Source organism: Trachurus japonicus, chromosome 16, assembly GCF_045865225.1.
Source record: "Trachurus japonicus isolate A0001 chromosome 16, Traja_1.0".
Classification (NCBI taxonomy): Eukaryota; Metazoa; Chordata; class Actinopteri; order Carangiformes; family Carangidae; genus Trachurus; species Trachurus japonicus.
Window position 1 is genome coordinate 13,054,789 of NC_140922.1, and position 24,469 is coordinate 13,079,257.

At 42.3% G+C, this 24,469-nt stretch overlaps 1 protein-coding gene across 2 annotated transcripts in view; it reads left to right on the forward strand.

The window, feature by feature from the left end:
- The window catches only part of LOC146971979 (nectin-2-like), an 82,357-nt gene extending 59,280 nt beyond the window's left edge, over nt 1-23,077 (forward strand). Inside the window, exons 7-10 of one of the 2 annotated variants that reach the window (XM_085801686.1) lie at nt 17,767-17,902; nt 18,056-18,119; nt 18,265-18,357; nt 21,301-23,077. In XM_085801686.1, the coding sequence (XP_085657812.1) occupies nt 17,767-17,902; nt 18,056-18,119; nt 18,265-18,357; nt 21,301-21,492 (485 nt within the window). In that variant the 3' untranslated portion in view covers nt 21,493-23,077. The remainder of the gene's footprint in view (nt 1-17,766; nt 17,903-18,055; nt 18,120-18,264; nt 18,358-21,300) is intronic. The other variant, XM_085801687.1, reaches the window with a different exon arrangement.
- The last annotated feature ends 1,392 nt before the right edge of the window (nt 23,078-24,469 follow it).

Here is a 24,469-nt window from a genome sequence, read left to right on the forward strand (position 1 = left end):
GTCATAAGCACAAACTTAGCACTTCAAAATGCAGGAATATCAAACTTATTTATGTGACTGTTGCTGGCTGTTATTGGTGGGGTGCTCGTGTGTATGCACATGCACAATCTGCCTATTTCTCATGTGTACCGTGCATGAGTTGTTGGAAATACTTGATGCCAGTTCTCCACATACATATTAATAGTGTAGTTTTTCATTTGGGGAGCTCAGCTGGTGGGCTCCTGCCTTGGAGGAGGAATTTAAGCCGTATATCTGCATCACTGGCTACTTATTCGCTCTCTATCTTCTCTTCATTTTGTCCTCACATTCCCTGTGTGTGTGTGTGTGTGTGTGTGTGTGTGTGTATGTGCGCTTGTATTTTTTTCTTTGGGAGTAACAAGTAAAAAGGAGAGGTGAGGACAATAAACCCCAGTAAAGCATCCTGCCAGTGCGATCTCAGTGTCTCTCTGTGTTACTAGCCTCCTCTCCATTAAATAAATGTGCTTACTCCTATCTGCACATATATAAGGCAATCGACCAGATGCAGACCACATCTGGAGATGGTGATCAGATCTCAGCCAGATGGAAAAGAAGCCTGCACACAATCCAGTGAACAAGTTGAAAGGTCACCCAGCTCCACTTCTCCCAGCTATCTTCAGCAAACCTGGCAAAAGCTACAAACAGCAGCTGTAGCTATAAAATCTTCCCCTGGGAAAAAAAATCATATGATTCACTCCCTGCCTTGTATCTCACAGCGGTAAGAGACAATCAGTGTTTCTTAAATAGCAAGGGGATGGCTCTGTGTCATTTCAGAGACACACATCACATGCAGCAGGTGTAAATGTTGTGGCGGTAGAATTCAGAGTCTGATGTGACAGGATTTGGCCAAATAAAGCCACCACAGTAGATACCACTACAACTAAGAGAGAGCCAATGTGGCTTGTCATCCTTTGTGTGCACCAAGCGTTCAATAGTTAATGCATTGAGTGCTGCCAGACATTGTTCAACACCCTCAGAACTTTATTTTGAAGTCTCCAAAAATACAAAATAGTATAGAAAGGGTTAAATGTCGAAGTGTAGAATTGCATCATATAGCCTCAGTTGAGAAACAGAATAAGATGAAATCTGTCAGAGTGGAATAAGAGATTCCTTTCAGCCCTCAAGCTACTTAAGTGAAAATAAAAGGCTAAAATTGTTTGTTAAAGCATTAAATCATTCATTAAGTTGTGCTATCGTTTCTCTTGTTTTGCCACTTTCACAAATGAATCTGTGTGCACGGTGCACACAAATGCAAAAAGCAATCATCTTGTCTCGTTCCCTTCTCCTTCAACTCTGCTTTCATTACCCTCCTTGTCCCCCAATCTCTCTTGTCGCCTACTCTGCCGCTCCTGCCACAACTGTGTACCGTACAGTTGTGGCCTTTCAGCTCTTGTGTGACGGCTGGCGTGGCGACTGCCGGCTGCCAGCCCGTCCTCTGGTGATACATGCGTCGCCGTCGGTTGAAACAGAGCCTGGTGTTTGGTGACATTTAGCATTTTTACCGCAAAAATTATGCATCAGTGTTGACATTCAGCCTTATGCATAAAATTCATGATGTATGTGGCACTTCCTGTAGGCGCTGCAGTGGAGAAATAGAAAGAGAGAGAGAGAGAAAGGCAAGTTGTATGTCACAGCTGAGGCATGGACACACACACACACAGCATCCCCATACAACTCATACACATACTGTACGTTTAGCTCATATACAATAGCCACAGACTCAGCCATTAAAAACACACACATCCTCATGACCCTAGATCATCAAGCTGAATGGACGCATTGAAAGTTGTTTCCTGTTTCTTTCCATTCCTGTGTGTTCATTTCATTTCATTCAAGAGCAAACCACTACTCATTTATAGCCACACACACACACACACACACACGCACGCACACCTCCCTGTGGTACTTCACTTTATTCATTCTTCACAGATTAATTCTACAACGACACCTTTTATGATCCCCAATTTATGTCAGCAGACAGGCAGGCCTCCCCTCTTCGCTGCCTCTCTTATCTCCTCTGCCTCATGTGTCTGTCTCCCTCTACATGCGCGCTCCATGAAACAATGGTACTTTCTAGTAACGAGCAATGAGTTTGTCAGGTTTAAAAAAGGAGAGGAAGACAAATGGAGGGAAAGAACGAGAGGATGTGAAGATAATGGGGCTTCTGCGGTGATTAACATTCCAGAGTGGCGCGTCAAAGAAAGTGTGACTGTCCTTTTGTGTCTTCGCTGACAGCCAAGTGAACGGAGGTCTCGGGACCGGTTTCGTCTGTGGCACAGAGGGTAATAAACACCCAGCGTCTAATCTACATCTCGGGTGCCAGGGCGTCTCTCCGTGTGTTTGAGCATCTCTACATGTGTCTCTGTGTAAAATGAGCGTGACACATTCACCCTTTATCTTCTTTCCGTATTTACACCACTCAGCCGGTGAGACTGTGAGCGAGCTTTTACCCTCTCAGTCAGTGAATCAGCCGGTTAGCTGACTAACCGGTCTTTCCGGCTGTCGGGTGGGATCACCAGGTTCCTGCCATGCTGCTGTGTCACACCTGTCACCTGGAGCAAGAGGGACCAGGGCCGGAGCAGGTCACAGTATCTGTGTCTGTCTGAAACAGGAAATGGTGTTGAGCAAGCTCCGGCTCCATTATAGAGAGGATGACATCATTCCTGCTGAGTGAACACTGTTGACATATAGGCTTTACCGAAGTGGTGTTAAGTTGCTCGGTACACAGGTGCAGCTTGTTCCCGTGGTTTCCATCATTAATGCAGTAGAGTGTGAGCAAACACCTAAATGTATAAGCATGGATGAAAGATTTAAGTACAGTTCTATCTAAGACTTCAACCGGAGCTGAAACAATTTGTTCATTGAGCAATTAGTTGATCACCAGAAAATGTAAATTAATCGTGAACGATTTTGTTAATCAATTAATTAAGCCAGTTGAGCAAGAGTGCCAATCAGTGTAGTTTAATCTAGCAAATTTTGGGGGGTTTGCTTTAGCTTTTCTTAATTTTTTGTGATAATAAACAGTCTTTGTTTGGGGGAACCAGCCATTTAAAGGCTTCAGGAAAATGTGATTGCCATGTTTTAATAATGAAATCACCAAGTATTGATTGATTGATTGATCAGTTGAGAAAATGATGAATCAATCAAAATGATGAAAGATAGATGATAGATGTATCCCTAATAGGCTTTATGCCGAGCCCCACTACTTCCTCTGACTCTGACCTCAGTAGTCACAATGGTCAGACACACCTGGATTAACCAGTTTGTCCAATAATGTAAGACAGGAAGTAAAGGAGCCTGTTTAAGTTCAGGAAGTAGTGGGGCTCGGCATAAAGCCTGTTTCAATGGTGTATAATTTAACAAACATGAGGAAAGTAGCAAACTCAGTATATCTAACTGTTTAAGAACAAGCAGGTTTAGATTCATGTGTTTTTCAGTTACGAGTAGTAGCTAGTTGTGTGGATTCATTCATACAAGAATATTCTACAATGGAAATATGGACTCTCTTCTTACCAACAACATGAATAATACAAAATACCAGTTACTTGCATCAAAAGGTTGCAGGAATATTAGATGCAAGCATCTGTTAACCTCAGAGCGGTAGTGCAGGTGATTGCAATGGGAGTCAAACCCTTAAACTTGACATCAGTCACTGCCATTTTGATCTACAAGAGGACCTAGATACAATTCAGCCTCAGGCTTTATCATCAATATTCCTTTCATTTTTCACGCCGGATATAGGCCACAAATGCCTAACTAATCAGGTAGTCTGTCTGGAGGATGCTCATGGATTCAGAGCTAAGATCAGTTGATTCTCCCCAGTCCCCGACTTTGATCCCAATGTCTCGTTTGCCCTCAGATCAAAATGTACATCCGACTCTTCGCTGCTGTTCCGCTGGGCCGTGCAATGCACCCGCACACAGTCAGGTGTTCTTTGAAAGCTGAGCAGAGCAGACAGGTTTTTGAGCTAAGTTAAGCCAAGGATTAAGGAGAAATTTACTGCCCATCTAGGTGTGTGTAATGGTGTCTATTTTTGGCTCTGCCTTCAGAGGGAAACGCTTGGTTTTTTCTCAGAAAGGCATCAAAACCCCTTGCATCATCCCCGGCTTTCACTAGCTCCCCTCACACAGGTACTTTTGTAATCCACACACACTTGCCGACAGTTTGAGCGCACGCAGAGTTTTCTCTCTATTTGTGAGCATTTGTCAGTGTGTGTGTGGTGTGTGTGTGTGGTGTGTGTATGCATGTTGTCCGCACATGTGCCATGTGTGCGTACATGCATGTGACTGTGTTGGGTGTGTGCGCGTGCCCCCTCTCGTCGTGCGTGCCTAACTGACTCTGACACATCTGTGGCTTTTCCAGGCGAATCCGGGCCGGTGCCAAACTGCCAAGAAATCAATGCAACAGACTCTGCTCTCCTCCTTTCCCCCTCATATTCCTCCCTCTCCCTGCTCCTCTGTCTGCCCCCCTCGTTCTCCCCCTCTTCCTCTCTGTCTCTTCTCTCCCTTTTTTTCCCTCCCTCTGTCTTGCTCAGAGCCCTTATTAAAAATGGAGTGAGTGTGTGCTGCATATTTAAAATGGTCATGGATGGATTTAAACGGCTGATGGTATTTAGTGTCTCCTCAGGGAGCTGCTATGAGCCCTTAAGCTGACTCCTCTGACTGGAGCCTGACTGACTGGTGAGCACACACTAAACCTCTAATAATGACTTGTGTACACACAGTCATCCCCCGTGCATGCATGCACGCACACACAGACACACTCACACACACACACACTCATTATACTACTCTGCTTAGTTGTGACAAGGACGCTGGTCACGTCTGTTATGTGTGGAATGGATGCATTGCGATGTGCAGTAGTTGCTGCGCGCGCGAGTGTGAAGGCTCATCGGTCAATAACTCATTAGTTTGCCCGCTTTGATGTAGCAGTGTGTAAATGTTTTTAACTGTATTTGAAGACACTCTTCTGGGTTCACAGGCGTGTCTAAGTATGTGTGTGAGCGAGTGTGTGCATGTGTGCTTGTGTGGGTGCGCGTGCTCCACAACAGTTAGGGTAGATGTCACACCGAGCCCCTTCAGGTCGAGCAGCAAGTGTTTCTGTCATGTTGTCTTTCATGCTGGCTTGGATTTAGGCTCCAATCTGCTCCTAAGTGTCCTTCACTGAAACACTATTGATTACCCCACACGCTCTAAAACACTGGACATAAATACTGCTGTTGTCGAACACACACAAACACACATGTGGATAAACAGATGCCCCCTGCACAGAGGGGAGCATCTGAACAGGCAGCACAACTGAACATGTGTGTGTTTATTGGAAAGTTATAACAGGTAACATCTCCATATTGAGACGTAAAGATCTTTAAGAGCATTTCCAGCAGCTAACCTGCACCGCCTGCAGACACTGTTGGTTCGGCACAATGGGATCAGTGGCACTGTCTTTGCTTTCCGTACGTAGCGGAGGATGAGGATGTAGATTTATTCATTATTGATGCCGTGAGCCTTTCTAACTGCGGCTACTTGGTGTAATGTGGTCTGATGTATGTGCGTCGGTTCTATATCTTTCATCCGTGACACGTGAGGGTTAAAGCGTGTCCGTAAATGTGAATATTTGCATCTGTGCACATGCATGAGCAAACCCATCGGTTTGGATGCCGACGCCTGCGTGCACTTGTGCTGTTCAGGCTCGTGCGGAGGCCTCGACACGTGTGTGCGCATGCTTACATTTGTGTGTTTGTCTTTGCCAGTTAAAGATGCTTGGCAGTGAGGTGGTGATGTATTGTTGACAGAGCGGCACAACAGACACAGTGATGACCTTTGAGAATACTGGCATGTATAACAGTTGCAGAAATCAAGCAGGATACATATTTCTGTCTTCCAAGAACAGTTTGATCCCGCCCCTGGCTCCCCACAGAGGCACAGATTTGGTTTGTAGGGAGTGTGTGTGTACATCTTGTGACAAAATATAGGTTGCATCCTTTTTACCAATGCATAAATCACCAGCGCTCCATCTCAAGCAGCCAATCACCCACATTTAAACACTGATGAAACCATTCTTCATTCCCGCACAGATAAATTGTACTTTGCATGCTTTCCTCTCCACCTTTCCATTCCCTCTGTATTCTATTGTCTCTGTCCGCCGGCTCCCGGTGGAAATGCATAACTGAATGGCAATGGAGGTAACGTCTTTCTTAATGAGCGCTTGAATGTGAGTTCAGCGAGAGCGTAGTTTTGGGGTGTCTCGACAGCTCGCATTGTTGTGGTTTCTCTCCAGGGGCACTGGATGAAGAGGGAAGTGAATGAATGTGGAGAACGTGCAGGGCCATTATGGCTCTGTGTGTCATCAATCAGTAGCTGATGAGAGGCAGTTTGAGGGAGAAATGGGGCCTATTACAGCAATGGCACTCTCAGGACCCTGTGCAAGGCTCTTTTTAGGCTGCCTACTTTGCGGTCAACAATAGAGCAGATACGACCACAGTAAACAACACTTGAAAGGCAAATCATTATCCCGACAAAAAAAAAAGCCCACAACAACTTCAGCGTCATTAGTTTTATGTTATCAAGCTGATAGAGGGGGACGTTTGCTACTTTTTGCATGCCACTCTCACTTTTCCTGTTTTTCTTGGCTTGGTTTCCCTCCTGCACATCTTCAGCGTCTCCACCCTCCAGCTGCAATCTTCAGTTCACTCAATTTCCTATGTTCTCTCCTATATGTTCTACACCCTCTTCCCTCCCTCTCCATCTCTGTCGCCTTCTCTGTGCGTGGTTTCCTTTCTGACAGTCTGTGTGAGGAACTTGGTAGGAGGGCGACATGAAGAGCACTCTCATGTGATTCGGCGAGAGTTGAGAGGAATGACGGAGCTGACTCCCTGCTTCAGAGAGGGAGGGAGGGAGGAAGAGGAGCAGTAGCCAAGTCCTAGATGTTACCCCCCCTCCTCCTCCTCCTTCTCATTATATCTAGCATTTTTGCACAGCATGCAGCTGAAAAGATTGCAGTACATGGAGGCTATTACAGTGCAGCATCCTGGCTGTAGGGGAGAAATCTAAGAGGATAGCAGAGTTTGAGGTTGTATGTGTGTCTGAGTGGTGGGTAATGAGGTGAGAGTCCCTTCTAGCCAGAGGTTAGCAGTGGTTAGGAGGTCAGGTAAACATACCAGCTGCTCCTGACTGCCTGGCCTCAAGGCCGCGGCGACACTAGTAGAGGGGAAGGGGGAGAGGGAGAGAGGTGTGGGGGGGAGCGAGGTGAGGAGAGCAGAAAAAATCAGGGCGAGAAGATGGATGAGAGGCTCGAAGGCATCCTGAGGTAAAAAGAAACACATTGCAACATTTACTGTAAGTTACAGTCTTCACGCAGGGTTGTTAGGTCGCCCGCTCAAAGTCACTTTCCATCGCAGCTGCTCGTCACCTCTGTAATAAATGTGATTTCATCTCAGAGATTAACATAACAACCTGATGACTTTCAGGTGCATTTAAACACATTTTCTCACTCAAAATATAGGACACCTGCTGCTATTTAGAAGACCTTTGAATTTCTCAGTTTCACTCCTCCAGGTATAAAGCTTAGTCACTTTCTTGCACGGAGGAGATGAAACAGAAGTCTGGAGCTATAGAGCCAAGATGTGATTAGCATTGGGAAGCAGGAGGAAACGGCTACAGTGGCTCCGTTCAAATTTAAATAATTCATTGAAGCTTAATAATTAAGACATTATGTCTTGTTTGACTTTGTCTCTCAACTAAAAAAAAAGACTGTTTGGCTTTTAACAGCGAGTTACATGGTATAGCTGCTTGCTGTCATGTCTGTTTTTGCACAGATTAAACAAATGAGGCTCAACATGTTAATAAGTAAATTTTCCAGCCGCAGTCAGATTTTGTTTTATTTTTCAGACAGAGCCAGACTAACTGTTTCCCATTGCTTCCAGCCTTTATGCTAAATTATGTTAATACAAACATGACACTGGTATTGATATTTTCTTCTAACTCTCAGCATGAAAGCAAATAAGCGTGTTTTAAAAAAAAAATGTCTTAAGTATTTTCATAAATCTCGAGTCCTTAAACATTACAGGATGAGGGGAAAAATTAATTTTATGATTTATTAGCTTTAATAATGCTTTGATATTGTGAATATATGGTGGTTTTTCATTGCTGTTGGGCAGATTTGATCTTGAAATTCATTGTTTCAAGTGAGTTTTGATAACATTAACACTTAATTAAGGTGTTTTTTTCCTGGTGTAATACACAACAGTGGGGGGACTCATTTCACTGAAGCTCATTATAATGACACTGATGTAATAAACCCTTCAAATGTTGTTGTATGCATATCAGTATGTCACTGTTAAAATATACAACATGCAGCATTTTAATATCACCATTCTGTCAGTGGTGTAATGTATCATAATTAGTTTAATGTGTTTGATATTTGAAAGTGCTAAAATCGGTCGAGAACTTTCATGTGCTCTCATAGATGTGATGACAGGCTGACCTGCGCTTTTCGAGCATGTGCACCTCTTCTGTTAAGTATCTGCTTGGTTTTTGCAGCTCAACCTGTTAACTCCTACCCCTGTGTGCATGTGTATGTGTGAAAGAGGGAGAGAGAGAGAGAAAGAAGGAGAAACAGAGTGCTTGTAGAACAACAGATTATTCATGTCCTGAGTGGACAGCTACATTTGGCTAATGCAACCTCGCTTTCTCTGCTGGCTGCAGCCAACCACCTCAGTGCCAGTGTAAAGTGGACTGTAAATATTGACAGGGAGACAGCAAGAGGCGAACAGCGACCTTGTCAGAGAGAGAGAGAAGGAGAGGCAGATGGAGGGAAGGGAATGATGGAGGCACAGAGAGAGAGAGGAGGGAAGAGATGGAGAGAGAGGGAGAGAGAGTTCCTGCCTTCTCCCAAGGCAACTGAGTGTGCTTTGATGCACTGTGGCAGGGAACACACTGTCTCCCCAGAGAGGGAGAGGGAGAGCAGCGTCTCAAATGCGCACACGCGCACACACACACACACACACACACACACACACCATGAAGAGTTTTCATATTACCACCACACACGCTTTTTAAAATGTCAAAAAGCACACGCACACACTCTTGCAGACACTTTTGCATGCACACCCACTGTACACACTTAAAACTCAAGGTACAGGGATGGACCTCAAAGGGTGAAAATTCTTTGTTGCTGCAGTGGAACTGTAGAGGGATACGAGCGTGGCACCTTTGAACATCGGTACATTTTTGTACTGTCTTGTACCTTCTTGTCTGTACCGCTGAAAGAACATTTCTGCACCCGGGAGACAAAAATGAACCTTTACTTCCTGGTATAAAAATGTGCTAACTGAAAACCTTATTGGGACCAAATGAGCTCAAGCTGGACTGACCTTTACACTTGTCCAGCAAAAATATGCCCTGACAAAACCATTTATTCACCACTATCTGTTTAAAAGATTTTTGTTTGTTTTTTGCCCTGTGTATGCAGAACATGCTTTGAGAAAGTCAGTAATTAAATAGGAAGAGGACAAAGACAGGAAATGAAGAAGGAAATGAAAGCATATAACAAAAGAGGAAGGAAACCAACGTGGCTTTTCCTGGCGAGGTGTCTGATGACCAAGGTCCATCTGCTTTATGACATTGTGGTCAGTGTGATTTGCACGATTGTTTTTCAACATTAAATCAAAACACAGGGGCTATAGAGCCATTCACTAATCACTGGGTGTAACAAAACTCCCTTTTTTTTAACTTGGTTTTCACACTTAGACTTAACAAAGTTGAATAAGTGCACTTATAAAATGGTACTATATAATTCACCTGCACATTTCGATTAAAATCATACAGTGTTTCCGCATCAGGCTTTGTAAGCTGTTAATTAACCTGTTTTAAATGCAAAAACACTGGATCAGTTTGACACATCCAGCTATGCTGACACTTCCTGCTGACTTGTTTTCTTTTTTTTCTTTTCTTACTTTTGTACCTCCTCGCAGCCACCATTAACACCCATACTTGACGATTAGGGTGTCAACATGGGTTTCTCGCTTCAAGTTTAATCTGACTAGAATCTTGACAGGAGACTTGTGTTAATGCAGGTGGAAACCACAGCACAAAGTAGGTAATACTTGCACAACAAAATTAGTTTAATTCACCTTCCTTTGGTTGAACTCAAGTCTGCAGGGGCTTCATGACAGAGCACCAAAGCAAACAACAAAAACACACAGAAAAACAAGTCCCAACAAACCTATATCAACAGTAAACCTGTGAAAACAGTGTAAATGGATCAACTAAGTTTAATGAAATACTTTAAATTCCCTCTGTAACAGTTCCTTGATTAAAAGAAATGACTCTGAAGCTAATACTGTAAAAGCATAGCCTATCTAAGGAACCTTACTGTTCATGTAGTTAATCAACATACTATAATGGCTCTCTCCTAACCCATCGAAACTACTACTGTTTAACCACGCATGTTGTTTATGTCCAATTGTCCTTTTGATGCTGCTCTTCATGCCTTTTAGATTGTCCCTCGGGGACAAATAAAGTGTTTTGAGTGTTTTGATGTTTTGATTAAACACTTGTTTTGCTCTGCTGTCAAAATAAAATGTCCACGGAAATTATCTAATAAAACCCAAATTGAATCTGTAACAAATATTTGCAATAAACATCTTGTAAATGGCACTTAAAGTAGCCTCAGTTAGTCTCATTAAAGTTAGCTAGCTAGCTAATACTGTATAGCATGAGCAGCTTGAAGGCTCTGTCACTAGCTGTGACTTTCCTTGCCTTTTCTTCATTAATTTTTATTCGAGCTTCAATTATTTTCTTAATGAGTTCATCTGTGGACAAGCTCCACAAAGCAGGGAAACCAACTGACATTTTCACTCTCCCATGGTGTCATTTCACGTTCAGGAACACAACAGGGGAGATGAACCCTGCTGGTTCTCCAAGTAATGACCTGAGGGTGATATCCTCCTGGCATTTTAATAGAACAACCATATTATGATCCTCCAACATTATTGAAACTATTCGGTTAATCATTTGCACAATAACAATAGCCTATAATGTAAAGTAAAATCACTACACTGCACATCCAGTTAAATTATTAATGAAGCTCATAAAACTACCCACAGGTTGTAGAACTGAATAGAAATTTACCTAACCCTTATTTCAGTGACCTCATCCCTCTATTTAAATAGGCTAAAGCATTTGTGATTCACCTATTCAAGGCATTATGCCTGTACCTCAAGAAGCCTTGATGTTTAAAAAAAAAAAAAAAAACAAGTCCACAGTTATCATCTTACGAGGAGCTTTTCTTATAAAACGGGTGAAGAAATGATAGCCTACCTCTATTTCTGTGTGCACACAAAGTTGCAGTGTCAGTGACATGGATTTAATCCTCAGACAGTTTAAATGAACGAGGCTGAGCTCTGGAATCACGGTAGATTAGAAATGACCAGCATCACTGATCTACTAAAACACACACACAAAAAAGAAAGAAACCCTGGCAACAACATCACATAAACAAACCCACACAAACATTTCAGTCAGCATTTCTTTCAGTCGGATCGGTAGAGTCTGTCCTCCTGGAGCCGTTGAGCTGGTCTCGTTGTCCGAATGAGCAACAATCAGTCTGGATCTGATTTGTTTTTTTGCTGAAATGAAGTGTAATGGCATCATGAGTGCAGTGAATAGTAAATGACAAGTATGGCGACAGTGATTGTGGTAGTGGGTGTAGCAGGTCTTCAACTGCCATAAAATTAATGTCAGAGGTAGCTGCAGCACTCAAGACTGTGGCACTTGCATTGATTGTGATGCAACCCATGTGCGTTTCCTGTCAGTTTAGCCACAATTTGTACTTTGCTCTATTTTTTCAACTTTTCATTTTCTCTTTCTGTCATCCACTCACTAAATTCTCTTCACTTTATCTGTGTTGATTATTGGCTTACTGCATTACCAGGTGCACACAGCTCCACCTGAATGAATGCATCAATAGAGAGATAGGGTTTGTGTGTTATACCAAGTTAACCTCAGAATCTAAAGGCTAGGATTTCTCTTTTCTCTTAGTGAGCAATGAGATTACATGTAGTGTTCTTTATCTTAATCTCTCTCAGAGGCCATCAATTCATTCGGTCCTAATCTCATCTCCAGGCACTCTGCTGTGTCTGTAGCAGCCTTGTGTTTTTCTATGCTGGGCGGTACCATAGCCTGTATCCCAGCTGAGTTCAAAAGGCTCAGATTTCAGCTGAAACCAGTTTGTCTCGTTACATTCAAAGTTTGCATTGAGGGCAAATCTTTGCTGAAGCCTAAGTTTCCACTGATGTCTTAAAAAACAACAAAGAAAATCTTGCTGATATTAAAAGAGAATTCTAAATCAAAAAAAATGTTTGCTCCTTCAAAGACATTAATGTTGGTGGTGTGATCAAAAGCGTTGGATTTATATAATTAAATAGACATTTCTCACATTACTGAAAAGCACATTGGAGAGTGACTTGGAAGATGTGAGGGGGGAAATGAGGGGAGGACTACACGCAGTGAAAAATTCACAACCAGGACAATCCCACGACATCAGCGCCACATGGCCAAGGTTACGGCCTGCTGAGCTAACAGCACTCCTCGGGCTTTGGATATTTTGGTCAACAGTCGCTTTTAAAAAGTCAAGCTGACCCATTAGGAATGAATTTGATCGTCATCTACAGTAGGATTGTTTTTCTGGTAACCAGTGGCCTGCTAATCTCTTAAGCCAAGGCCAACCACATGTAAATGGGAACCTTTTCTCCAGTGGATCTACAGAACTCGGTTGGGAGGGAGGTGGGGGGGTTTGGTGCAATAAAATCTGGTCTAGGTGTGTGTAAGGGCTGTGTGTGCCTGTGTGCAAGGTTTTGCCGAAGAGGTCAGGAAGGGTAATAAAAACAGGCTTATCTTTACTCATTAGGCATGGGAGATAAGAGATGCAAGGGGGGAGACGCTGCAGATTTGTGCTGTTGTATTACCGAGCCAAACAAACGAATCCCAAATTACACCAGAGATGGAGCAGGATGACAGGAAAGGGGGATGATGGTAGTGAAGGAGGGATGGATGGAAGTGGAAGGGAGAAGGGAGGGAGGCAGAGATAAATGCAGCAAAAGCCCGGCCTGTGCGGGGAAGCGGAGGATAGGCCAGCATGTTAACCTTAATCCCTTCAGGGATAGGAGTAAACACACAGGAATAGAGAACAAGGGATTGAGTGGAAAAAGAAAGGGATGTGAGATCTTTGTCTTCCCACTCTCTCCTTCATCCTCTCAGTGTGTGATCAGCCAGTTGCAGGCAGCAGCCGGGAAATCCCTCTGTACTTATCTGAAGCCAGCCTCTTAATCACAGCCTTCATCTAACTTGTCTCTTCCTGCTGCCTCTCCCTGGTTTCCTGTGTTTTTTCTTTCTCTCTTACTCCCCTCCACTCACCTCTTCACATTTCAGTGTCAACGCCACTGTTAGGACCTCATCGTCTCCCCTTGACTCATTTCCTCTTTCACTGAGTGCTCTCTCCTCATCTCAGCTTTGCCGTCAGTGAGTCATATGCACATGCTTTTTGTTTTTTGTTTTTTTGTAAGGAGTTGCTGATCTGTCTCCTGGACATTTCCCCCCCCCTCTAAAAGTATTTTGAGATAGAGATGGAAAGAATAGAGGTGAAAGTGAAAAACTCAGTCTCGCCACCGGCTGCAGAGCCAGGATTCAGCCATGCATCTCAAAGCTCAAGAGATTCCGGTGGTATTTTCAACTTGCCGAAGTGGTTTTGTGGTAATTTCAGACAGTTTCAGCCGACCATCCAGCCTCATCTTCCTCTTCCCTTCACTCGCTCTCATCCTCCCCTTCCCTCTCCTGTGCCCCGTGGGAGAGCGGGGGGTCTATGGATGACTGGCTGGCCATGCAGGCAGGGGTGAGTGATTGAGGGGCTCATATGTAGGAAGGCGTACATGTGTATCTGACTGGATGGTCCCTGCATTGATCTGCTCACAGGAATGGAGCTGACCTTTAACTGAGTTTGAACTGTGTGGACCATCTTATAAACAGGAAAGGATAGACACGTCACGGTCGGGTTGGAAATAGAGAGCTACTCTCTGCCTCAGGGCTCCTCTCCACTGACATAAATTTGGTGTTATTTTTTATGTGTGCGTGTCTCTTTTTATATTTTAATGTGTGTGTAGATACGTCTTTGTGCATGCATGTGATGTATATGTCTGGAAAGGAAAGGCAGCGGGGCAGAGGGCACGCTGCAGACCACTGTGTTTGTGTAAATATGTCAGGCTGAGCGACGAGGATACGGCACAGGAAGCCAGCTGCTCCTTGATACAATGCCTCTTGCTTGCGTACACTTGTGTCTGTTCTGGCTTTGTGTGTGTGTTATGTATGATTTTAATGTAGTCTGTGTACAGTATGTGGATGAATATCTGTCTGGTTGTGTGTCCTTGGCAAAAAGCTGCAGAGATTTTAACAGACCCAGCAGATGTATAGTGTACACACACACACACATACACACATGCACATTCCTCTCCTTCTCTGTCTGGGATATTTCATTAGTGCAAGACATGGCTGGTGTCCAGGGCCAACACAGAGGGCATGCTCTGGAGTCAAGTCATTCACACACAAGCACTGCACCTCAATCCTTAAAATTGCCCTTTTTTCCTGCAGCTCTCTCTTCTCTATCAGAGGTTATCTGAGAGGAAAGAACAGCTTTCTACCTGAAACCTGCTGAGTGAAAGTGGCATTGGTTGGATAATGACGCCAGTGAGATAAGGGGAGGAGTGGTAGTGGGGGCCCTATAGCACTTCAAAAAAAAAAAAAAAAACTCCCCGGAGCCAAAATGGAGCAGAGAGGTTGTGATGATAAACAGACAGGGCAGTGGAATGAGGAAGCAGTAACACAAAACACCCAAAAGACAAGGCAGGTATCAGGATGGGAGTATCAGTGCCCTGTGGCGGCTCCGTGCTGTGGTACTGAAGTGACACAGCACCACCATGTGGCAATGGGCTCACATTACAGCACAGGGGGTTCACCGTCAATGTGAAAAGATGGGATGCATCTGATGCTAAATTTTAACATTTGGAGATCTAATAAAGCCTGAATGCCAGCGCGTAAGTCACAGACTGTGTATGGCGGGAGATTTTATGAAAGCACCCTGGCCTTTTATTCTTCCCTATTTTTCTGTGCAAATCATCTCTCCATTCCTATTAACTTGCTTAATGGAAAATGAAAACACCCCCACTGTAGAACCCTTGTGACTTTGCAAATGCCACCGTAAAATGTTCAGCACTCTGCTTCATGACAGTCCCAGTAAAAAATCTGACTAATTATTTAACTTGGCCCGTCTTAAAGTTCATCTTTTTGTAGTTTTACAACCCCAAGACCCTTTTATGGCTGAGCTGAAACAAAAGCATGTTTTACAAGCTCTTGGTCATACACTTTTAAAGATTTAGACTGTTGCATGAATAATTATTTTTAATTTCCTGCTGCTCAGCCTGAATTTCCTCTTCAGCATAATGGCTGCTTGTCCTCATCTATTTTAATACAGATATTTTAGAAACCATTAATAACCTTTACTAATGCTGGGTGATTGTGACTAAATACAATTATTAGAGTTTCACATTTTGAATATTGACTTTGGTTAAAACATAGACATGAGTTTTCTCCAGTGCAAACCTGTAAGAAGAGAACTACTGGTATGTAATAACCCAGAACATATAGTCTCATATCATACAGTAGCACTAATATGTTAAATCAAATGTTATTTTAAAAAAAACAATTGAAATGCAATTCTTTCTTTTTACATACATAAAGTACACATTCTATTAATTAATGGAATAAAAATTAATTAATTTTAATTGATTTTTGTTCCTTTATCAGTTTATGCAGCTTGTGTCTTACCAACAAAATAGTTTTTAAAGAACAAAGGCGCTTAAATTTCCTATTTGATTTGAATCTTGAGAATGAAACGCATAAATAAATGAAACACATATTGTGAATGAGTGCCATAGCGGTTTGTGTCCCTACAGAAGCATAAAACTACTTTAGATGCAATGAGGGCACCACATGTTGGTTTTGTTCCCCAGATAAGAGGAATATAACTTTTGCACAAAGGAAAAAGAAACAATGAAAAACTTATTTGTACCCCACAGACTAAATCCAAGAAACGTAATTAACTCAGTCCACCCTATCAAACGAAGATTTTCTCTTCATTATATCCAGGCAACCATTTTGTTTCATCTTTAAAGAGTCGAAAAGCTTAGTGATTATTGTTGTGACTCTGCAGATTAAGGTGTGTATTGTGCTTCTTTTTTATATTTTCCATTTCCTCGTTCCCATGTTTTATTTTACTCTTCATCAAAATTCAACAAAAAAAGACTAGATTCTAACAATAATATTATTTTTCTTTAAAGACTCATGTTCATATGTCCATTGTGCAGGTGGCACACAGACACCTCCAAACACAGGCTTTATAAATGAATTAGCACAATGAGGAGCATGAAAGAGAGAGGACAAGCAGAGCGAGTATACAGCAGAGAACATGTGGGGTCAGCAATAAGAGATAATGCACTGGGTGGTGATGTGTGGCAGGGAACAGAGATGATCATTAGGACACTTTTGTATGTGCGAAAGAATGAAAATTATTTTAGGAGATATTCAAAGCAGTCTATTGTTAGAGGAGAATTGTAATTAGGGGACTAACAACATTCAATCATGACCCTTCCAATTACTAAGACCAGGGTTTGTTCTCATCAAATGAGCTTCAGATCCTCTCTGCCCTTTACCACCCCCTCATTAGCATAATCCCCTGGGAATACGCGGGGATAATGAGCCTGGTTGCACCTTCACTAAACACACGGTGTGTGTGCGTGCGCGCGTCACGTGTGTGCGTTCGGTTCATGTTCAGTGTGGTCATGGTTCATTAGTGGAACCTCTGCATGATTCCTCTGGTTCATTTTAATCACCCATGTGACTCCACACTCTAATCAAGACCATTTCTATACTTGAGCGTACACACGTACACACACACACACACTTGCAGAACAAGTCACTCTTAGTTACGGGTGTTACAGTGTGGAGTGACTTCAGTTATCTGACCTACACTCTTGTACTGTGTGACTTATTAATTTTTGTTATATCAGTGGTTCCCTACTTCGTTGGACATTTTTAATGTGGCTACAAAATAAACCTAAGCGGTTGATACATTAAAAAAAAAAGACGGCAGCATGAAGAACCCTCTCAACTCAAGGTTCACTTATCCGCTCACATCCCACAGCTACAGTAATGTGTGAAGATCAATACTACTCTTAAATCTGTTTTATAGGGTCTGAGAAGGAAGTTATTGGTCTGAGCCAAGAAATAGTCTGGCACCAAACACCTAAATGTTGCTTTAGAGGTGTAGCTAGGATGGTTTTGTTATCTGTAGACAGACACACACCAGTTTTTGTCAAACAGTGAATAAGCATATTTCCCAAAATGTCAAACTATTCCTTTAATTATTGCTTTTTCATGGAAAACACTGGATAGTTGTAGCTCCTACATTTGGATTTAAGTTATCATTTAAATGCTGCAATCTCAATCATTGCTCATTGATATACAGAGCAAATTACAAGAGGCCACAAGTAGACAAGTGGGCCGGGAGCTGTAGTGTTAAATAACATTAAGAAAAGCAGAGCTGCACTATGGTGTTGACATTACAGTAGCAGCCAAACAAGGAAGTCCACTTTATTAATGTTGTCTTCTGTCTCTCTTTCCTCCCCTCCTCTTCTTTAACCAGGTACTCGTCTGCCAGAGAAGGGTTCTGCTACAGGCACCATCATAGGAATCATCATTGGAGTCATCATACTGTTGGCCATCATTGGAACAGCCATCACCATGTACCGCAAACACCGCAACAACAAACTCAATGGAGAGTGAGTGACTGTTTTGTTTCTTTATGTTTTTTATTCTCAGACATTTGTTCTGTGTTTCATCTGCAGTTCGCTCCATTAGATAAAATGCCACGCAGCATGTCTCATCTTTTTGTGACTCACTAAACGTGACAGCTCTGTGTTTTTGTGTTTCAGCGGTCCACCCAAGTACAAGCCTCCTCCTCCCAAGAAGAACAACAGCTCAACAACAGCTAACGGGGTGAGTCAGCATCGACAAATGCCTGTAATAAGGACGACAGTATCATTGACTAAATTATGGTGTCAGACTGGGGTAAAACTGTGAGCACAGCCATCACATTTGATTTTATCCCCTGAAATATACTGAGTCATGTGTGTGTCCTCAGCAGGGGAACACAAGCTACGCCCCAGTGGCTGAGGACAGATCAAGGGCTCTGCAGGACGAACACTACAATACCCAGAGTGCTGAGCCGGTCACGGTAAGGATTCACTGGGACTGAAAATGCAGAGCTGATATGAACTTGGATCAGTGTAACTGAAATCTACTTCATTGTTTTTTTGTTGTGAGACCACAAACAGACGGAGTGATGTTGCCATACACTATATGTCACTTATATTATTATCACATATTTATTGAAGTGTATGTATGCAGGCTTATTAAAACAGCATACATATATAAAAAAAATACAGCATATTTCTTTACATACATTTTGACATATGTTTGTATATATTTGGGGAAACTAGTCTTAGACTTGGAACCCATTGTTTATAAAAATCAACATTAGGGGCATTGTTTAGCTCAATTGGTAGAGCAGCCGCCCCATGTGTTCAGGCTACAGTCCTCACTGCAGGCGGCCACGGTTTGAATCCCGCATCGAGCGGCCCTTTCCTGCATGTCATTTCCCCCCCTCTCTGCAGAGAAAAAAAAAACAGAGAAAAAAGGGGAATATCCGCACACTGAGTTAAAGTTCCCAGTTATCTTTAATTGACTAAAAAACACACAACGTTTCGACCCAAATGGTCTTCCTCAGGTGGCATGTATATATGACATCACACTTCTGTCATCTGTCAATCAAACAGGCAGGCTTGAAGTCAGCCATATGTGGGCATATACTGTATAGGCTAATTAGTATGCACAGAGGTCAATAAATGCAAGACAAGACAATTTACACAATAAATGCAAACAATACAATATACACAATGGACAGATTACTATAGGGAAACACACAAAGCGAAACAAACCATCCCAGAAAAGGCTATTAGAAAAAATCACTGGAAAAAGTTTTTTTTTTAAATTTTTGAAAATATTTTGAGATTTTTAATATAGAAATTTCTATAAACATTTTGTGAAATTTTAGAAAAGATTATACGAAGATGAGATTACAGTTTTTGAAAAGATTATATATATATACACGTATAAGTGTAATCAACACTGCTTGGAGATAAAGACCAGTAAATACCAGTTCACAAGAAGGGCCTAATGTCAAAATCCTCATTAAGGCCAATGGGTGACATGGCATTCAGAGAGTAAATCCAGTAGGTTTCCCTTTGAAGGAGTTTTCTTTCTATGTCACCACCTCTATGCTGTTTCTCAATCCTCTCCACTCCTAGATAACGCAGCGCACTAACGCTGTGGCCTGCTTTCTTAAAATGGGCTGCAAAAGGAGGACTGCGCTCGTCGCCTGATCTAATCTTTTACTCCTGTGTTCACTAATCCTAGTGCATAGTTCCCTGGATGTTTTCCCAATATAAGCAAGGCCGCATGGGCAACAGATCATGTAATCAAATGCGTGGTACTGCATGTGATGGCCCCCTGAATAGAAATGTTGCAACCTGTATGCGGATGGGTAAAAGTTTTACATCTCTGCGTGTAGACACATTGGGAGCAGTCCCCACATTTATAGTTACCATCCGGTATAGGTGGTAACTATAAATAGATGCAGGGGTTTTGGTGTATTTTGGGGGTTGATGTCAGATCTAACCAGGCTATCTCTGATGTTGTTGGGACGTTTAAACACCAGTTTTGGTGGCTCAGTGAATACATTTTTGGGTTTAACTGAGCCAATGGGGGAATATCTAACACAACACATACAGTAATAGAGTTGCGAGTGGGTGCCTTTTTTCTAGGCTGGAGGCACTCTTCTTGTGTCACCTGGTCATAGCGCCCTCTGGCTGCAGCAACCCACTCCTGTCTATAACCCCTGTTGAGGAACCTGTTAGAGAGGTCTGAAGCCTGTGCTGCATATATACTGTCATCACTGTATACCCTACGAATCCTGTGAAATTGACTGATAGTGATAGGCAGGCTTTTGATGAGTGGTTGGGGGTGAAAACTGTCCCCTCTTAACATGTTGTTTCGATCTGTTGGTTTACAAAAGAGGTCCCCACTCCTTTGTACCAGAACATCTAAAAAACAGATGCTTTCACGGTCATACTCAAGTGTAAAACGCAGGTGATGAATTCAAGTATTGGTAAAACCGATTCAGTTCTTCCACAGTACAGTCAGCAATAATAAAGATGTCAGTCTGGACTGCACGACAGCTTTAAGCCTATGGGTGGAGTCAGAGGACAACTTCTCATAAAAAGCCCTTTTTTTCTCTGTTTGGGTCCCCTGATCATCCGGCACCTGGCCTAAAACAGGATTGGGGTGTGCGCACAACTACTCTGTTTTCTGTGATTTCCCCTCTCTGCCTCCCCATTTCCTGTCTCTCTCTTGACTGTGCTTTCCATTAAAGGTAAAAAAGCCCAAAAAATATACTCAAAAAAAAAAAAGAATCAATATTAGTGATGGATAGATACTTTATATTTCTGTAAAATGTATCAATAATTATAATATATGCATCCGCAGACCTTGATAAACGCATGTATCTGTAGCCTACAGGCTGGATTGAGGATTGTTGTCTAGCATGAGCTTCTTTAAAGAAGAACACACATTAGGCAACCCTTCTCCAGTGCACCACTCATTGGAGTGGGTTATTTCTGTTTTTTTATTCATTCACGACAGTTTCCGTTTCAGTATGATGCAGCTGGTTGCAAATGTAGAAAAAACTGCCAGTCTTTATTAAGGTTTTTGTAAGTCACCACTAGGAATAGGGATTGAAAACGTTGAAAGGAGTTGAAAAAAACCTGGATCTTATAATTATTTGACTTGACCCCAATAATTAAATGATGGGGACTGTGGATGAGCTGCACTCTCAGTATCTACTATAAGCCTGATATGCTGCCCCTTTTCTCACCACTCTATATTTGGACAAGGATTCAGAAGTCTGGAAGCAGATCCATCTCATAATTGGATTTTAATAAAACTTTGGCATATGCACCGATTTCAGCACTGCTAAAAATACACACGCAGCAACAGTTTATGCTACTGCTGAATACAAGGTGACATTTGATGAGTGGTACTGTTTTTTGTGTCTTGGTAGGACTTGGACGCTTACCACGACGATGACGACAGGGCGCATTATTACTCTGCTGCCCCCTCTGGCTGGGATGACCCCGGGAACAACGAAGTGCCACCTCCCTACGTCCGCACAGACAGCGACCCCCATGACGATCACCGGGGTCCCTATGTCAACCGCGGGGACAGCTTTGTGTCTCCGGCCATGTTTGTGTGATGACTCATGGGAAACCACAGGAGATGTGTTTCAATACGTGTGGATGCAAGACTGAGTGGGTGCTCTTTCCTGCTCAGATGAGATGGATTGAGCTCTGCTACAGAGGAGTGATAACTTGTGAATGTGAACATTTGATGCCTAGCTGTAAATTTTCAACTTTTATCCATTGCAGAGTTGGGGAGTTCTTTTTTTGCCTTTTTATTGTTGAAGAATATTTATCTGTGGTCAGCTTACTGATAGTCTTTACTATGAAATAATCGGGGTCAGTTGTGTGTTGTTCTGTAGAGAAATCAACCATTTTTAACCCTGAACCAGCTTGAGCCAGCAAGACACAAAATGTTACTAATGCTTTAAATGCTCAACTGCACCCTATACCCTGCTATTTCTTTAAACTGGAGATAAATCATTGACAATGTTGTTTTTAAATACAATATTCTGAATGTAACCTCCTGGTCAGGACAGGAACAGGTTTAGTGTGCACTGTTGCATGGCAAGAACATGAAACAGTTGTATGTTTGCTGCACACTAGCCTGCTTTGCATTATTAAATGTGGAGCTGTAACACATGTTGTGGTTATGGTTAGTAGAAGCACAATATGAGGGAGAAACATGTTACCTCTGTCTCAGCGTATCTGTCTGCTGCTTGCTGGTTTCCAAACCCAGGTGGCGTAACATCGGTGTAAAACAGGCGCCCTGTGAAGAAGCTATTAGCTGCAGTTAATCAGGCAGCACCAAGAGCAGACTCACAGACCGTGACGACATCAGGATGTAAAGTGCAGTGAGGGGAGGGCTTAACTGCTGAAGAAATACAATAGCTGTGGTAATGTTTGTGTCTGAAACGTTTTTTTATTCTTGTTTTTTTCATATGTTGAAGACCTTTGCCTCTCTTGTAAAATTTAAGTGACACAGCTCAGGAGGAAACAAATAAAACAAAGAAGCTTGTGACTGATTGAACTTGATGGCAGTGGCCTATAACCTAGCTGTGACATTAGATTTTCTTTTTTCTTGCATCCAACCTTAAAGCCATAGTAAAACAACAAACACTGCTCAAACAGTGAGTAGCCAGTGAGTGCTACATTTTTTCAGGTCATCTTTTCCTTTAAAATATCTGTAAACTAATGTGTTTTTTTATGTACACTTTGTCCAACAGCGTGCTCACATGGATTAGGATAAATCTGGATTATGTCCATGAAATCTGTTGCAATTCATCTCTCTATTGGAGGATTAAATAGTTCTTTATGGAGTTCAAACTGCAGCTGACACAGAGCCTGCTAGTAGACTGACATGTCCGTCCATTACCAGGATAGGGGGTTAAACCGGTCTGTGATGCGTAGTCAGAAGTTTTATTCCAGTCCATCATGAACTCCATGGTGTCTTAATATGTGTTAGTGCCAAGCAGGGTTTTATTTTTATCACATAGCCTTGTGAGAAAAGCAGCTATTTTTTCTCTCTCTTAATGAATGATATTGTTTTTAATCTGTTTTGATCATGATTGATTGTAATTCCATTGTTTTGACAGTTGTTCTCTCAATAAACATTTATATTGTAATTCTCTTTAAATCAATAAACCTGAATTTATTCTTACTCAGTTCATGGCAACAGCTTTTTATTTTATTTTATTTTATTTTATTTTATTTTATTTTATTTTATTTTATTTTATTTTATTTTATTTCATTTTATTTTATTTTATTTTTCACCTCAGTTGTAATTCCAACATTTCACCATATGGTTGCAGTGTAGACTGAAAGTAAAGGAGGGTTTGGCACAGCAAAGAGCCTTGACTAGCATCCTCTACTGTCTAATGTAGGGCATACTGCATATTGGGAGAAATTGCAAATGTGTTAGTTATGAGCGAGTATTATCACTTTGTAACATCAGTGAATAAAAGATGGCGTGGGGGTGCAACATTGCAGACAGACTGCAGCTGCAGTTCCCACACACATCCACATGAGGGCTCTAGATTTTAAAGGCTGAAACTGCAAGAGGCTCTAGCTCACCTGATCCAGTGGCAGGGACTTGTTCTCTGCTTCCTCTCCTCGTGCCTGACTCATCTCTTTCTATCTTAAGCTGCATTTCCACCAATCCTGTACGCACAGTCCATGAAAAGTCTACTGGCACATGCGGAGGAGCTTTTTTAGATCACTGTGATTCATTTCCTGCGCTGGTGAGACTGCACCAAGGGAGGCAAAATGTGCAGCCCGCGCAGATGCAGAATATAAGGATTACATACATCACCTTCCTGCACCACTGACTCACATGCATAAACCATTTGTGACTGGCAGATTATCCATATTAATTGGTGTGTGCGATGTAGCAGTGTCCTGACTGAACCCGGTGCAGACCAGACAGTGGTACTGCAGATGAAGGTGAGGCTCGACTATATAGCAGCCCACCATGACTCTGCAGTCTGTTCCCTGCCTGTATTCTGATCACACAGGTACTCTGGGATTTCACAGTGGCAACAAATGTGTTAGGGGGCTTTATTGCTGACATAATGTCTTTTGCAGCTAAGGCCAATCAAGACTTAACACAAAGGTCAGCTCACTCTGTTGAAGCACTGAAAACTCACCTATCTAACTTGTGGTTTGCTCTGACTTTCATCCTGTGTTTTAAGTACAGCTAAAGGTGGCCTCTGTGAACATAATTCTCCATTAATGTATTCTTTCTATTTTTAGTCGAGCTGTAATACCCTTCCCTGACTTTGTGATGTACATTAAGGTGCCTACTATATGAACATCTGGATCAATGCGTATGATCTGGGAATTGAGCTGGTGGTAACTTTCTCAAATGGCTCTATGTGTATTGATTGAAGGAGTGTTACACTGCTACAGTGGAGGTGCACTGTCCTGTCTGGTGCACTCATCACAGAGGGAGACAAAAAGGAGATCTCAAGATTGAATAAGTTAGATCAAGGTGTTTTTAAGGTTCAGATACAGTTAAATATAACACAAAGAGAAACTATTGTCATGGTTCACTGT